Below are 16,420 nucleotides of genomic sequence, written 5' to 3'. Positions count from 1 at the left end.
ACACAAGCATAGATGTGACATCTGTTCTACAACAAAGCGTAAAAGGATCCAATTTTGTAGCAAATTACGGGCAATTTTTTAAGTTAAGTTGTTAGAGCAAATTGCTGGCAAGTTTCAAGGCTTGAACGTGGAACATTTGCAGAGGAAAGGAAATAATGTTGCACCTATAAGCCCTGTATTGTAAACGGAAAGGCGCAACGTGTTTAAAGGAGCCTATTTAACACTGGGATTGAAAAAGATTTATTAAGTCTCCACAGAAGGTCAGGGATGGCACCTCGGCTGTCTAGCCAAGTAGACAGCTCCAGGGAGTAGAGACTGTGGACATAGCACAAAGATTACTGTGTGCGCTAGCACAATATCCATAGGGACTTTTATTTAAGGTTGATTTTAGACACAGTCTGGTGTAGCCCAGGTTGGCCTGCAGCTTGCTATGTAGCCACAGATGGCCTCAAACTCTTGATCCTCCTGGCTTTATCTCCTGGGTTTTGGCAGTGTAAGTGTTCACCATGGAGCCAGCTTATGATGCCCCAGAGGTTGAAGCCAGGGCTTTGTGCATGCTAGCAGCTGAGCTACACTCTCAGCGCACACACACACACACACACACACACACACACACACACACACACACACACACACACACACACACTTAATCTCTCTCTCTCCTTCAAATCCATATCCTCTTTTTCATCAATCATTATTGTATGCACATATGTATTTGTACACACATACTTATTCCTAAATATAGGCTGTTGAGTGCATATAATGTCACTTGTGTCCATGTTTTCAGAGCTGGACCTTTGATACTGGACAACCATTGGTGTGCTCTTCCTTGGGAAGGACCATCCCTCTTGCTCCCAGATTTCCTCAGTTGCCTTTGGTTTTTGTGTTTGTGTAGGGTTGAGACTTGTGGGCTTTTCCTTGTCCAGTTGAACATGTTTGTTGGAGTCCTCCTTGTTCAGCTTATGTTTGTGGCCGCACTTTATGGCCACAGCTTCTGATGTTACTAGGGGACACAATCTCTCAGCAAGGTCCCTGATCCTCTGGCTCTTACAGTCTTTCTGCCCCCTCTTCTGAAATGCCCCCTGGTGTGGGAGTGGTTTGTAGATGTATCTGTCAAGGGTGGCCTCCACAACTCTGAATATTTATTGGTTGTGGGTTTCTGTGGAGGTCTCTGTTGTGAAGAGAAATTTCCTTGATGAGGGGTGAAGACTCCACCTTATCACTCTAGACTCTGGAGGAGGTCATGGCAAGTCTGGATGCCGATTTTATTTTAATCTTTAAAGTATATGTAGAGGCTGGGCGGTGGTGGCACACTTCTTTATTTCCAGCACTTGAGAGGCAGAGATCTCTGTGAATGTGAGGCCAGACTGGTCTACAGAGTGAGTTCCAGGACAGCTAGAGCTGTTACACAGAGAAACCTTGTCTCTAAAAATCAACCCCCCCCAAAACAAAGAAATAAAGTATGTAGATGTGTATTGGTATAGGTACTTGAAGGCAGTGCAGGAGGCCAGAGAGGGTGCCCGCAGCTGGAGTTACAGGCCACTGCCAGCTGTCTGACACAGTGCTGGGAACTGAACCTCTGTCCTCTACAAGAGCAGCACACCCCTAAGGACTGAGCCATCTCTCTGCGTCCTAGGTACCACATTCCTCATTCTCCCCTAAACTAGCAGTTCTATAGGGTTGGTTCTATATTTCTTTCTTTTTGCTTACGTATATTTATTTTTTATTTTAATGTGTGCATGTGTTTTGTACCATGTGCATGCAGTGCCCGTGGAGCCCAGAAGTGGATATCAGATCCTCTGGAATGGCAGTTACAGATGTCTGAGAGTTGACATGTGGGCACAGGAATTGAACCCAAGTCCTCTGCAAGAGCAGCTAGTGTTCTTAACCACTGAGCCATCTCTCCAGCCCCAGGTCTGCCTTTCTTTATCACGTGTTATTTTCTTCCATGCTCTGTGCTCTGCTTCTGTCTCCTGATTCCATCCCAGCACCCCTGGTTAAGTCTGGCTGTGATATTTTCATCACCAGACCTCCTGGGAACTTTCCGTTTTTCTCTAGTTGTTGGTCCTCACACCCCAGAGCTCTTCCTTGAAACATGCCCTTTCACTGCCTTGGTTTGCTTCTCCTCTCTCTAATGCAGTGGCTCTCAACCTCCCTAACGCTTTGGCCCTTTAACACAGTTCCTCGTGTCGTGGTGACCCCCTCCCCCCAGCATAAAACTATTTTTGTTGCTGTGTCAAAACTGTAATTTTGAGACTGTTATGAATTGTAATGTAAACATTGTTTTCCGGTGATCTTAGGTGACTCCCGTCAAAGGGTCTTTCATGCCCCAATGGAGTTGCTACCCACAGTTTGAGAACGGCTGTGCTAGTGAATTCGACTCTTTATCTCTCCAGCTCTTGGGATTTGCTGGTGACTGACTATCCTTACTCACGCCTGAGGCACCAACTGTCATTTATAACTGACTTGCCAAGAGCTGTTCTCAGTCCGTCAGCTCACCAAACTGCAGGTCAGGGTACCCAACTCCTCCTTGGCATGTCCCCTGACGTCTCATTTTTATCTTCAATTCTCCATGCTTAAGATCACCTTCCCCTAGTGTTAGTATCTTAGTGTCCTTTGTTTCCCAGAATGACCCTACCATTACCTATCTATCTACACAAGAAATGTTTAATTTCTGCAATCTCCCTCTTCCCCACAGACAATGTAATCCAGTTTCTGAACACTCAGCTCAACTGCTTCTTAAGTCCTTCTGTTTTTTCCCCCATCTGTGCTCACTAATTTACTTTGAGATCTTGATATAGTAAAACAGATTTAGGGTTAAGAGGAATTAGGGAAGGTTAAAACACTGAGGCTTGGGACATTAAGGGCGGTGAATGAGCAGTGATGGCAGCTAGGTTTGAGATAACTAAGGTGGCTGGCTAAGAGGAGGGACTGGGCTCTGAGGAACACAAGCCAGTCTCTGCCGGTTCCTCACGGCTCCCATGGAGCCTGCCTTAAGGCTTTCACATAAGGCACTGTCATCCTTTCCCATGTATTTGTACTTAACTGTAGTTAACGACAGCAGACTAAGTTGTAAGTACAGACGGACGGCTTCTAAAATTTCCCCGCCTACTCCAGGAAGGAGACCTTGAGATTGCCTGAGTGAACAGGGAGTGGAAGATGGGGTAACCAAGGAATTCTACAGCTACATCTTCGTGTCTGCGGTAGGGCTTAGCTCCTACTACACAGGCAGTAAAAACAAGTTACATGGTAAAATGTAGGCTAGTATGTAAAGTAGAAGAAAGAGCTACCAGGTCGTGGGTCCAGCTCCCTTGGTTCTAGAAGACCTAGCCAAGGCCAAAGTCCAGCAAACCAAGGCAAGCTCAAGAAATAAAGAACAGGGGCACTCGGCCATTCCTCAGACAGGTTGAGCATCATGTGATCATCTCCCCAATTGGGTAAGGGGGCACGCACAGAGTGTGTAGGCTCTCCGTTGGACTGGCTTGTAATATTTCCAGAGAATGAATCAATCTCAATAGGAATTATTCTGTTCTTTGTCCATTTTTTGTTAGAAGTCCTATAAAAAGTCTCTGGAGACTGTAACTGATTATGGGAGTCTATGCTGGTTAGTATTCTTTCCTTCTTTCCTTCTTTCTTTCTTTCTTTCTTTCTTTCTTTCTTTCTTTCTTTTCGTTTTTGGTTCTTTTGAGACAGTATTTCTCTGTGTAGCCTTGGCTGTCCTGGCCTCACTTTGTAGACCAGGCTAGCCTTGAACTCAGAGAGATCTGCCTTTCTCTGCCTTCCCCAGAGCTGAGATTACAGGTGTGTACCACCGAGCCCAGCTTAGTTTCTATTTATTTATTTATTTTGGGGCAACAGTTTGACACAAATGAGAGTGCTCTGGGAAGAGGGAACCACAGTTAAATAATTGCCACCATCAGTTTGGCTTGTGAGCATGTCTGTGGGGCATTTTCTTGGTTGATGATTAATGTGGGAGGGCTCAGTCCACTGAGGGAGGTGCCACTCATGGGTGGCCGGGCCTGAGTTGTATAAGAAAGCAGGCATGAGCAAGCTGTGTGGAGCGAGCCAGTGTTCTTGTCCTGCTTGAGTTCTTACCATGGCTTCCTTCAGTGATGGACTGTGGGCAGAATGTACAAGCCAAATAAACCCTTTCCTCCCCGAGTCGCTTTTGGTCATGGCTTTATCACAGAAATAGAATCCAAATGAGGACAGAGGCTTAGTCTTTTCTGATTTTGATTAAAGTGTGTGTGTGTGTGTGTGTGTGTGTGTGTGTGTGTGTGTGTGTGTGTATGCTCATGTGCATGTCACAGCATGTAAGTGTGTACTCAGGTTTGAAGACGACTTGCAGGTGTCAGTTCTTGCTTACGATGTGGATTCCAGGAATGGAACTCATGGTGGTCTTGGTGACAAGCATCGTTATCCATCTCTCCATCTTATGGACCCTTTCCTGCTCTTTAGTAAATTTGCTTTCACTTGCCCACATCTTCTCTGTCTACATCTTTCCTTCAGCCCACTCTCAGATGACTTTCCGTTTGGCCTGCACCTTAGTGCCCAGGTCAAGGCCATCTAGAGTTGCCCTATCACTCTCAGGTCGGCATCAACCCTCTCCCTCCTCATACAGACTGCAGCAGTTGCTTCCTAATTAGTCTCTATGCTACCAGTGTGACCTTTTCTAAAAGTAGATCACTGCTGTCGGCTCCCTAGTGTTTCCAGTGCCTATAAGGCCCTCTCACATGTTTCCCCCTCTCTCTTCATCAGCTTCACCTCTCCCACCCAGTAGCTCATGTAAGCCACTGTCCTGGTCACACAGCTTTCTACCGTGTGTGCCTGGATGCTCTTTACCTCTCATTGATGCTGCTCTTCCCCAGGATCTCACTTTCTCAGAGCTGACCTCTCTGGCTTTAATGCAACATCCAATTCTTTTTTCCTTAAGCTCAAATAAATGACCGTTTCTCTTTTTAAACACTCCTTCTGCCATATTTTAGTTATACTCTTATTCACCGGGCTATTAAATACACCCATCAGGCTGAAAGCTGTTTCCTGTGGGAACCTGGCCTCCTTCCGTGCCTGACACTCAGGACACATCTTGCTGCATTGTGGGTCCAAGGCTGAAGGGCTGAAGGCCAGTGTCCGCTGACTAAACAGAAGCCTCACTTCTCTGGGCACAATGACCTTTGGAGGTTATTTCTAGAGCATATAAACTCCAGGCCAGCACTTGTTGATCCTGCTTCTAGTCAACATTTCTAGTGAGGGAAACATTTCTAGAGATTTAGTAAGTGTTTGTTGCAAGGGTGAGCCTCAGGACATGTCACAATTTTCCTTGTTGTCACTGTGCAGCCAAGTTCTGAAGCACACCTCTGATGTCATTCTTGCCGTAAAGGGATTCAGTATCGTTTTCTGAGGAGAGATGAAACTGGGACTGTTGAGGTTTACAGTCATTTTTATTTACTTAAAAAAAAAAAAAAAAAAAAAAAAGAAATGTGCCCGACTTCAACTGTGTTTGTCTTGGTTATTTTATTTTATTTTTTTTACTTTCTTTATCTTTTTACTGTTCACATAAGCAACATTGCTATGATATATAGACCTTTCCCTTGCTTGGACATGGATCTAAGTTTTAGTGTAGGCGGAAAGCTATAAATAACCGGCATGGTCATAAAACTGGATGGAGTGTTAGGATGGTACAAAAATGAAACACTTGTGGTAGTTTTAATAAGGACTATCTCTTGTAGGCTCAATACTCCGACACTGGGTCCCAGGTCGGTGATGCTGTCTAAGGCTGTGGAACTTTGAAAAGCTGGAGCCTTGCTGGAGAACACACATCCGGGGGTGGGCTTGGAGGGCTTACAACCTTGCCCCGCTCCCAGTCCACTGTTTTTGCTCCATGTTTGTGGTTGAAGGTGCAATCTTGCATCAGCCTGCTGCCATGCTTCCCCCATTAGTATGGACTCTCTCTCCAGAGCCTTAAGCCAAAATAAACTCTCTCTTCCATAAATTGCTTTTGGTCATGGTGTTTTATTACAGCAACAAAAATCAGCAATACAGCTTCCTATAAAAGGCAATGAGAATGGTTACAGAAGTTAGGGAGGCCAAACAATTCCATTTTGGTTTGGACACAATTTAAAGATTGGGGTATCTCATAGTTCATGGCTATAGTTTTTGTCTGGGAATCTAGAAAGTGGAGATTACACATCCATTTTGATTTTGCAAACTTTCAAAAAAGAAGACTAAAATAAGGTAGGGGCAGGAGAATGGTCTAGAGGCTCTTTGTATTAGAGTGATCATATTGAAATGCTGGAAGAAAACTTGGAAATGGGGCCAATGGGGTAGATCACATGACAGTTGAAACCCCACCTCCCCATGTTTCCTCCTGCTGTACCCCTTCTCTTGTGATGTTGAACCTGAAACCTTGGTCCTGTCTAAATCCACATGCCCAGTCCTTTGTGTTTGGACTTTTTCACTCAGAGGTAAGCCTGTGTATTATTAGGAAAATAGCAGTCTATTTTTCTGGTTACAATTGATCATTTTCTTTGAATCCCATCCCTGCTGACTTTCTAAACCATTTTCTGTTTCCATTCAGCCAGTCCAGCAGTCCCCTGAGTTATCTGCAGAGTAATTACCAATGTGCTCACTACATGCACTCCTGGGCTTAGTGGTGACTTACTAAGCCAAGCACTCTGAGAGCGAGGGTAGCTAACTAGACTATAGCAAGCTCCCTTTGTCCCTCTCTGATTAGAGGATTTGAAAAACCATTAACCTGGCGCCTCTGGATGCTTTGTTTGAGTTCTGACTTCACCCTTCTCTGACTCAGAAACTCTTTGAACAAGCTTTTGGGTGATGTTCCCAGCCTGGCTCTGGGATGACCTTTAGTGTACTCCATTGTCATAGACAACCAAGAGGTCCTGGCTTTACCTCTCTCTCTGCCTCCAGTACCCCAAGTTAAGCCCGGCTTGAAGGCAGGACATGGGTCTCAAAGTTGCTTTGAGTTGTAAATGCATTACCTTTCCCAGTGACTTCTCTATGGCTAAAAAGAAGTCTTTATCCTGCAAAGAAATGAATTATCTACGCACCCAAACCTGAAGGTGCAAAGATTAATTTCGGTGGAACACACTTGCTGAGCCCTTGCCAAACACCGTGATTAGGGCCGGGCAGCACACCTTACCTGGCAGCATGAGGACAACTTACCTTTCAGAATCTTCTTCTGATGAGCCTATGAACATTTGTTGCTTCTGAACACTGCCACTTTATGAGCCAGCTTCCTGGCAATATGTCCCGAGAGGTCAGAGCCACCCAGACTATGGCGACTTGACAATAAGTGGTACTGTAAGGAACAGAAGGGACATCAGAAGGACTTGCTTAAGACTCCGGGGTTTGGAGTTGGGTGTCAGTGGTGATTGTGCTCCAACCCTGGGATCTCAAAGTCCTTCAACTATGCCCCATTATTTTTGTATTAAGAACCATAACAATATTTTCATGTGGGGTGGAGGTGGGGTGGATCTTGCTAGTGTACATAAGGTGCTTGGCCCCAGAGACACAGAGCACAATGCTTGTTATCATTTATATTTCATCTGAGGTGGAGAGGGAGAAGGGATCAGCCCCATCCTTCAACAGTTGCGTCATCAAACTAGTGCCAAGCACTCCAGCGCGCACTGCACGTTCACTAACACAGCCCCTTTACTTTGTTAAGCAGAGGCCAAGGGAGACCTAGTAGTGTCTCTTCTCCACTCCGGTTAGAGCACAGACACAGCTCATGGAGGCTCAAAGTGGCCCCAAGCATGAGGAGAACACAGGAGAAAGGGAAATGCTATTCCCTCTCAGTGATGGCTGAGGAGTCTTCTGAGTTCACTGCATGCTGGTGGGTGGTTAGTATCAGTTGTCCATGTGAGATCTTGAGTCCCCTAGGAGACAAGCCTCCTGGGAGGAAGTGTCCACGTTCGGGTTAGCCTCTGAGAATGTCTGTGAAAAGTTAACTTAAAAAATTTTTTTTATTCTTGATAATGTCATACATGTATACAATGAAATATGATCATGCCTATCTCCCCATTCCTCCTCCAACTTCCCCCAAGACATCATTGCTAATTTCATTTTTTATAAAAGACCCACCTAGTCCAGTCTCTTATGCCCATATGTGCATGGGTGTGGGGCCATCCACTGGACCATGGTAATCCTCTCAGTGACCACATTCTCAAAAAGGATGATTTATGAGCTGCTAATAGTTCCTTCATATGGTGAGGGGCCTGGTGATCTTCTACCCCATCTATGCTGGAACTTTGGCTAGCTTGCTCTCATGCAAATAGCCACAGCTGCTGTGAGTTTATGACCACGTGATAGCCATGCCATGTCCAGAAGAGAGCAGTTTTTAGTGTTCCTCCCCATCCTGTGACTCTGATGTCCTTTCTAACCGCCCCCCTTTTTTCTGAGATGTCCTCAGCCTTGGTCAGAAGGAAAGATTATTGTAGTGTCCCGGACTGAGTACTATTTCTTACTCTTTGAGGGATTGTTGTGACCGAGTTAACTGCTGTGGGAAACCCCCTGTTTAACCATTCCCTGGTCTGGGATCCAAGACTGAATAAAAAGCGGGAAGTGAGCCGAGCATTGGCCTTTGCTGTTTCTGCTTCCTGGCTGCAGATGTCGTGTGACCAGCTTCATCAAGCTCCTGCCACCAACCAGGCCTTCCCTGCCACAGTGGACTACACCCTTGAACTGTCAGTCAAAACAGACCTTTCCTCTTATAAGTTGCATTTGGCAAGTGCTTTATTACAGCGATAGGAAACATAAGAAAGAATACGCTTGAGCAGAACCTCAATGTCATCCTTGCTTCAGCTGCTTCTTTTAAGTGTTGGGATTAGCACTGAAGCCCTGTCCTGGGAATCATCTCAGTTGAGAGAAGTAACTGGGACTTGGGGTGGGGTGGTGGGCCTGAGTTATGGGAGGGACTAGAAATGGAGGGGAGTGTGGGTGATGTCATGGTTGGATTGGGGATGTGCGCTCTCTTTCTCTCCCCCACCCCTCATAGGTCCTATTATAAGGACAGAAATCCTACCACAGGCACCACACTTAAGACCAAATTACTCTCCCAAAGCCCTTTTTTATCTAATACTATTGTGTATGTGTGTGTGTGTGTGTGCAAGAGAGCACACATGTTAGTTATAGCAAACGAACTGGGAGAAAGATGTGGCCAGTTCTCTATTAGTGATAGGTAAGGTCACATTTCAGCAAGGAGGAAGTTAGGAGGCCAGGACAGGAGCTGTGCTGGATGAAGGAGTGGGGACAAGCTGGGCAGTGGTGGTGCATGCCTTTAATCCCAGAACTTGGGAGGCAGAGGTAGGCAGATCTCTATGAGTTCAAGGCCAGCCTGGTCTACAGACAAAGTTCAGGACAGTCAGGGCTAGTGCACAGAGAAACCCTATCTCAAAATTCAAACAAACAAACAAAAAAGAGTGGAAACAAAATGAACTGGAGATAAAAGAGGATTCTTGGATGAGTAGTCTTCCCTTGGAGTGTGGTTGTCGCTCCAAAGGCTGTGTACTCTTAGAGAAAGTGGACTTTCTCTCTCTCCCAGATTCTTTCAATTTCCAATAGCTCCTTGGATAGGAGTGGGACTTCAGATTTTAAAAAAATGGACACAAAGGTGGGTGGGTAGGAAATCGGGTAGATCTAGGAAGTGTTGGGGCATGGAAGGTGAGCATGATCAAAGCACGGACAAAATTCTCGAATAGCTAACCAACTATTTGAAATTAAAAATAAAATTTTAAAAGAGGGAAAAAAGGGAGATACCGTTCAGCTAGCGCAGGCGTGAGCCTGATTGGACTTCAGAGCTAGCCTGTAGGCAGCGATGACATTTGCCCCTGAAATCTGGTCGCTCCTGATCGCTCATTAGCCATGCTTTCTCCTCGCAAGCTGTGCTGCCTGAGAGGGAAGCCAGGGAGGGGGCTACAGCTGTTGCGTCCAATCTGTGCCACAAGGTTGCCGATCCTCAGGCCCTTTCCCTCTGCTCTCCTGAACTGGGTAGAAATAAGCAATGCCATCTTAGATCATTGCTTGCGGGATCAGATGTTCCATTTACTCTTGAAGATGGAGAGGGACATTCTCCGCCTGTCTGCATCTCATCTACCTGTGCTCCAGGCTTTGACTGAACTATCATTCAGCGTGTCAGAGCTGAAGACAACTGTACATTCTTGTACTGAAGCGACTGAGGGAGCCCAGGGGAGAGTGTTACCAAGCCCTGCTATGATGCCCGCTACACACTGCTGGAGCAAATCAAAACATCTTTGTGTCTCCGTATCTGTCCCCTTCGTCCACCTCTTGCTACACTTGGAAGGCCTGGGGCTTCTGAAACTTCTTTCAGAAACAACCCACTGCCTCTCCTTTTGTTGGACAGCATAGGGTTAATGATTGCTTTAGAGGAGATTTCTATGATTTCCTCTCCCCCTGCCCCTCCCTGCAGAGAGAATGTTTTCCAGGTGAGATGTGGGGCTCTTCAAGGGGACGTGTGGATTCCTTGAAGCTTGCCCAGGGACCAGTTTCTAAGACGTCTTAATTTAAAAAGGAGACTTTTTCTTGTTCATTCCAGATACCTTATTGGGTAGCTGTCTCTCTTCTCTTTCCTTTGCCATTGCACGCAGCACCTCATGGCTCTCTTGGTGGCGCTGCCCGTGGGAGGTGGCCCAGCAGTTGGGGAGCAGGTTGCCAGTGCCCACAGCAATTGCCACTCTTGTTTGCAGTCTACAGTGGTTTCCTGCCGTGTTTGCAAATGCAGAGGCCTGAATCAAAGCTGTGATGCCAATTGTGCAGCTGCATGGCACAGATCTACTTGGAGAAAGAAGGGGCGAGGAGTGCCATCAGCTGACACCCCTCACCCAGCCCAGGTGCAGCACTTAGGGTCTGCCATGTCATTCATTCCAGTGTGGACTCCTCTTCCTCACTCCCCAGGCAGTACCGAGGACGGTGGGTGTCAGCTTGTCCATTTCTGCTAAAGCAAACGTGGGCTTCTCTGGAGGACTCTCTATATGCACTGTGTCCCTCTTCCCCTTCTCATTAGCTACCTCTCTGTTGCCATGATAAAACACTATGACCAAGGCAACATGTAAAACAAAAAGTTCATTTGGGATAACAGTTTCAGAGGGTCAGAGTCCATCACACCCCTTCCCCAGTGATGTACGTCTTCTAGCATGACCCACACCTCTCGAAGTTTCCACAACCTCCTCAAATAGCACAACCAATTGGGGACCAAATGTTCAAATACCCAAGCCAATAGTAGATGTTTCTCATTCAAACCCCCAAACTCTATCTCCATCTATATGGTGGTCTATAGTCTTCCCCTGTCTCTCACTGTGTCCTCTAACCCACACGATCCTCTTTTCCCACATAATCTACTATGAGAGGATTGGACATTGCTAAAATGCCTGTGGCTAGAGTCACTTAGCCATCCCAAGTACTGACCTCCACAGGCACCAGCCAATCCCAGCTGGAGTCAGCTAGCCTCGCCAGGAACTGACCAATCCCAGTTAGAACCACATATAGAGTTCCCCTAGAAGCATTTAAAAGAGCCTGCAAGCTCCTTCTCAGGGTGTCCGCCATTTTGTATGTATGGTTGACCCCTGTGTGCAGGCTATTTCTTCAGAATAAGCGCTGTTTGTTTTTACATGCTATTTGAGCTGGGGTCTTCCTTCAGTGATTTTTGGACCCTTACACTATCTTGCCTCTAAGACATCTCTTGTACACATAACTGCCTTGTCACCTTCTCCATGGACAGCTTGAACCAATACCTCTGTATTCATGGGTGACGCTGTTGGTCTTGTCACACAATCTCACCCCGAGTTCCTGTTTCCCAGCCTGGAAACACATCCTGAACCTTGCCAGCCCATATCCATGCTAGTACAGCATTGGGTAGATGCTGGGTTTCATCCTTCTGGCTTTGGAGTTTGTGAGAGTTCTCAACACTATCCCATTCCACCCCCAGCAGTGTTCCTGTTCATGAAGAGCCCTAGCTAATGTAACTCCGTTTATCAGCAGACACCATCCTGAGCCTATCCCCAGGCTCACCTCTGTGGCTGGAAAACCACAAAGTGTTCCAGGACAAGAACCACTCTAGGCCTGAGCCAATCAAGGGACAGCAGGAAAGTACCTAACGTCCCCAGATGTTACACATAGCTTGCTTAAGCATTTCAAGGTCAGGTTCTACCAATCCCCTAGTGCCAACCCAACCTTGATAAATGTCAGCCAATCCTGTAACTACCAAACTGGAAACTCCTGTTCCGTACTGTAACCACAATAAAAACCCTTTCCTACTGAGGGTCCGAGGCTCTCTCTACTGATCTCTGCTTTGGTGAGGTTGGAGGGCCTGTGGGCTCAAGTTTGAATAAAGGCTCCTTGCTTTTGTATATGGCTTTAGACTCTTGGTGGTCTTTGAGGGATCTAGTGATCTGGGCATAACAGTTCACTAGAGAAGAGACACGAGCATGAGAGAGCCAGAAGCACAGTTTATTTCCATAAGACATTCTCTCCAGCATCCCAGGCCCCAAACACACATGTCTCAGGAGTGACCCCTCTCTATGGACACCCCTGTCCCCAGGCCCGAGTCCTCTCCTTTCCCAGGATTGTACTCAGCCCTTTATCTTTGCAGTCAGGTGAAGGGTGTTAGGGTGTTTCTCCTGTAAAGTCCCTTCCCCAGCCTTCAGTTCCATTGAGGGTGAAGCACACTTCAGAGTTCCTCTCCAAGCAAGGACGGAGGCAGGAGGAGACTGGCACAATAGAAACAAGCCAATGGCACTGGGATCCCACAGGTTGGAGGTGACACAGGAAGGAGAGCCCCCAGGGTGTCTCCTAGCCTATTGCTACCGGAGGGGATATCAAGGACACTCAGAAGATAAACACAAGGTGACACATTTCAATAAGAGACCCATGCACAGAGCACAAATCACAGTGTTCTCACACACAGGAATTGACGACATTTCTACAAACTGAATGGGCTTGGAGCAGGGACCGTGGGAAACTTGCTGGTCCCTCTGAGGGAGGTTTTGGCATAGCCACAAAGACCCAGGCCACCTCATCTTCCCTTGTGCTACACAAAGAATGACATTTCTCATCTCAGTTTTCCTGGGCTGACTGGTGGCTCCGTTCAGCGTTACCTCAGAGAACTGCCATTGCAAAAGTTCTCTGAAAGCCTCACCCCTTGCCTTGCTCAAGTCCTCACATTGAAAGTTAGGTTTTAAAACCCCAGGAGGAATCTGTTTCTCCATGCCTCAGGAGTGGGAGGCGCAGGAAGCTCCTCAGGGTGGACGGAGCTGTGTGTCTTCAGCTCAGGGCAAAGTCCAGAGCAGGCACTGCATACATCCTTGCCAACTTTCCCTGGCTTTCTGTAGATGGGATATCCTCAACGCTGGGTGTTTTCTTCTTGACTATTTTCCATAACCACTTCCTTTGCATCTGTACATAGCAAGACTCTTTCCTGGAAGCATTGCTAACAATTTGGGCACTGGTTTTTGTTGCCCTTACATTTTATTTTTCACTCACAGATTGCCACTGAGCAGGCTTGGCTTAGTTTATTAAATATTTCCCATAATGTTCTGGAGAATATCCTTCTCATTTCTTTTTTTTTCTGGCTTGTATTATTTCTATACAATTCTTGCCTCCCCCAGGTATGCCGATGCCCTCATAGGGTTAGGTCCGACAAGGCTGGCAGAAGGTATAAATCCTGGTGGTGGGTGGCATTGCTTTTCCTGGCATGATGGATGGAGCTTGTGTGCATCTGAGTATCTGAACCATGAGGATGTTCATGGATATTATACAAAGCTTTGGCTTCTAGCCACATCTGGCCAAGGCATACATCTAGGAGACAGACAGAAAGAAAGGGAGTGCTCAGCTGCTGGGCATCTGGAAACTGCATCAGAACACGAAGCTGTCAGTTCTCAGCTCGTGAAGACCAAGTGCCCTTCTGGGTCAGTGGATCATTCCACCTCGTACAGACAGAGACCAGCCAAGTGGAGCAGGAGGGCAAGATTCAGGCTCTGCAGAGAAGACGCAAGGCTCCTCTGTCCAGGAGTGTAGCTGCAGAAGGCAGCCTCCCCACTCCACCCCGTAGGTAGCAAAAACTGAAGGATGTGAGTTAAGACCCCTGAACGTGACACGAGCAGCCAGAGCAGGAAGCCCACGCACTTGTATCGCTCAGTGAGGCTCTCCAAGATGGAATGCAGCTTGCGGCAGCCTGCCAGAGAGTTTTCCATGAAGTCTTCTGCTCTGTCAAAGACCAGAATCTTCCTAGAGAAGGACTTTTGGAGTCAAGGTTTTTTGATCAGTGGGAGAATATTTACATCTCTAGGATACACCCATCTCTAAGGATTGCCACTCCTGGTATTTCTGAGACCAGCATTTGTAAACTTAAGTTTTTATTTATTTATTTATTTATTTTTTTTTTTTTTGTGTGTGTGTATGTGTGTGTGTGTGAGAGAGAGAGAGAGAGAGAGAGAGAGAGAGAGAGAGAGAGAGAGAGGAGCAAACAAAACAAAATGTACATATCATTAAACCAGGGAACACTGAGGCTCAAAGGAACACTTAGAGTATTTGGTTCAGCCCTGTTGCTTTACAAAGAAGGAAAGAATCTCGGCTAGGTGAAGGCCGGCCCACATCTGCTGACTTTTGGCTAGACTACACATCAGCTGGCCTCGGTAGACATACTTGGTTGGGGTTCATTGCACTGGGGACACAATGCAGGAGAACCTCAAGTTGTCAACCCCACGATGTTCAAATGAACCGAAATATTGAGATGTCGCAAAGATATGTGTCCTCCATTCGTGTGTGCTTAGGTGGGGACACAGCTTTTGTTAGGATTTAGGTGGCACCTTCTTTTGTTCACACTGTCCTGTGGAAGGCTGGAGTGGTGGGAGTTGGCCTGAGGACGACGTTACTGAGAAAAGTCAGAGGCCCCAGGTGAACAGGTCTGCTGATTCGTTACTGCCATGTAGAATCCCTCCCCAAACGAGCACCCGCATGCAGACAAAGCCATGTCAGGATCCAAGGGATGGACTGTAGGGGAAATAGAGGACAGGCTTGACATTTCACAGATGTTCACCGCCCTGCCTTGGGTCACAAGCATAGAGGGTGGTGGCTGACAAAGGCAAGAAAAAATCTGGACTGAAGACAGCATGGAATGTTTTCTTTAAACGGTGGTGACCCTTTCCAAAAGCTCCAGTATTAGGGTCTTTCCAAGAGATTCCCGAGCAAAGACTTCCATGGATAAATGAGTCAGGACACAGGATGGGCTGGTGGCCGCGCCTTTGGGACACACCCACTGCCTAGGCCAGCATGTTAGAGTAGAAGCTCGAGCTTTCTGTCATGGTCTTTCGAATTGCTGCGAGAGGAGCCATTGGAGGTGAGATCCAACGATGAAGGTGTGGCCTTGGGGCCATCCTCTGGCTCATCTTCATGGGTTCCCACCACAGTGGAGATGGTGGTCTCCAGGCGGCTGACCTTGTACACGCTGCCCTGGGTCTGGAGGTATCGGGTAGATTTCATTTCCAGCCCCTCATAGTCACCAGCAGTGATGAAGGGGCAGCAGCGAAAGGCGTGCTTGAAGCCCACACGGAACCTGGAGAGAAAGGATGGAGAGGTGAGCCCTGGGACTGCTTCCCTCCCCCATGGAGCTGGATCCTCAGCATGGGACCTACTCAGGCCTGATTCCGTGTCACTACACATTCAAATGAATTAGCATCTGAAGATGCTGATGACGAGCCTTCTGTCCCCCCTGCCTCTACCCGCCCAGCCTCAGGGGCAGTTGTCAAGTCTTTTTTTTTTTTTTTTTAAAGATTTTATTTGTTTATTTTCTGTATATAAGTGATCTATCTGCATGAACACCTGCAGGCCAGAAGAGGGCAATTAGATCACATAGATGGTTGTGAGCCACCATGTGGTTGCTGGGAATTGAACTCAGGACCTCTGGAAGAGCAGACAGCACTCTTAACCGCTGAGCCATCATCTCTCCAGCCCCTGTCAAGTATTTCTTGGGTGCATTCCAGAGTTAGGAAAGGTATGTAAACAGAAGATGTTGGGTTAACAGAATGTCAACACACTGTAGGTCTTTGTGTGTGTTGACTGAGCTGGTTGCTGAGTGTTGTGGTTTGAATGAGAAATGTCCTCCACAGTCTCGGGCATTTGAATATTTGGTCCCCTGTTGGTGGTGCTATTTGGGTAGACTTAGAAGGTATGGTCTTGCTGGAGAAAGTATGCCACTGGTTTTGTGGTTTCGACAACCTCTGCCCATCCAGGCTTATTCTCTTTGCTTCCTGTTTGCAGTTGGAGATGTGAGCTCTCAGCTGTTCCTGCCACCATGTCTACTACCTGCTGTCACAGTCCCTGGCCATGATGGAGTCTTATTCCTCGGGAACCATAGGCCTGTGTAAGTCCTTTCTCCTGTAAGTTGCCTTGG

At 47.0% G+C, this 16,420-nt stretch overlaps 1 protein-coding gene across 1 annotated transcript in view; it reads right to left on the bottom strand.

The window, feature by feature from the left end:
• Window positions 1-15,187: 15,187 nt before the first annotated feature.
• Tacr1 (tachykinin receptor 1) overlaps window positions 15,188-16,420 on the bottom strand; it is a 156,281-nt gene continuing 155,048 nt past the window's right edge. The window contains exon 5 of the mRNA XM_051154655.1: window positions 15,188-15,583. Within this exon, the coding sequence (XP_051010612.1) occupies window positions 15,304-15,583 (280 nt within the window). The 3' untranslated portion in view covers window positions 15,188-15,303. The remainder of the gene's footprint in view (window positions 15,584-16,420) is intronic.

The sequence above is a fragment of the Acomys russatus genome, chromosome 13, assembly GCF_903995435.1.
Source record: "Acomys russatus chromosome 13, mAcoRus1.1, whole genome shotgun sequence".
NCBI classification, from domain to species: Eukaryota; Metazoa; Chordata; class Mammalia; order Rodentia; family Muridae; genus Acomys; species Acomys russatus.
The sequence above is the reverse complement of the archived record's forward strand: the minus strand, read 5'-3'. Positions and strand labels throughout refer to the sequence as shown.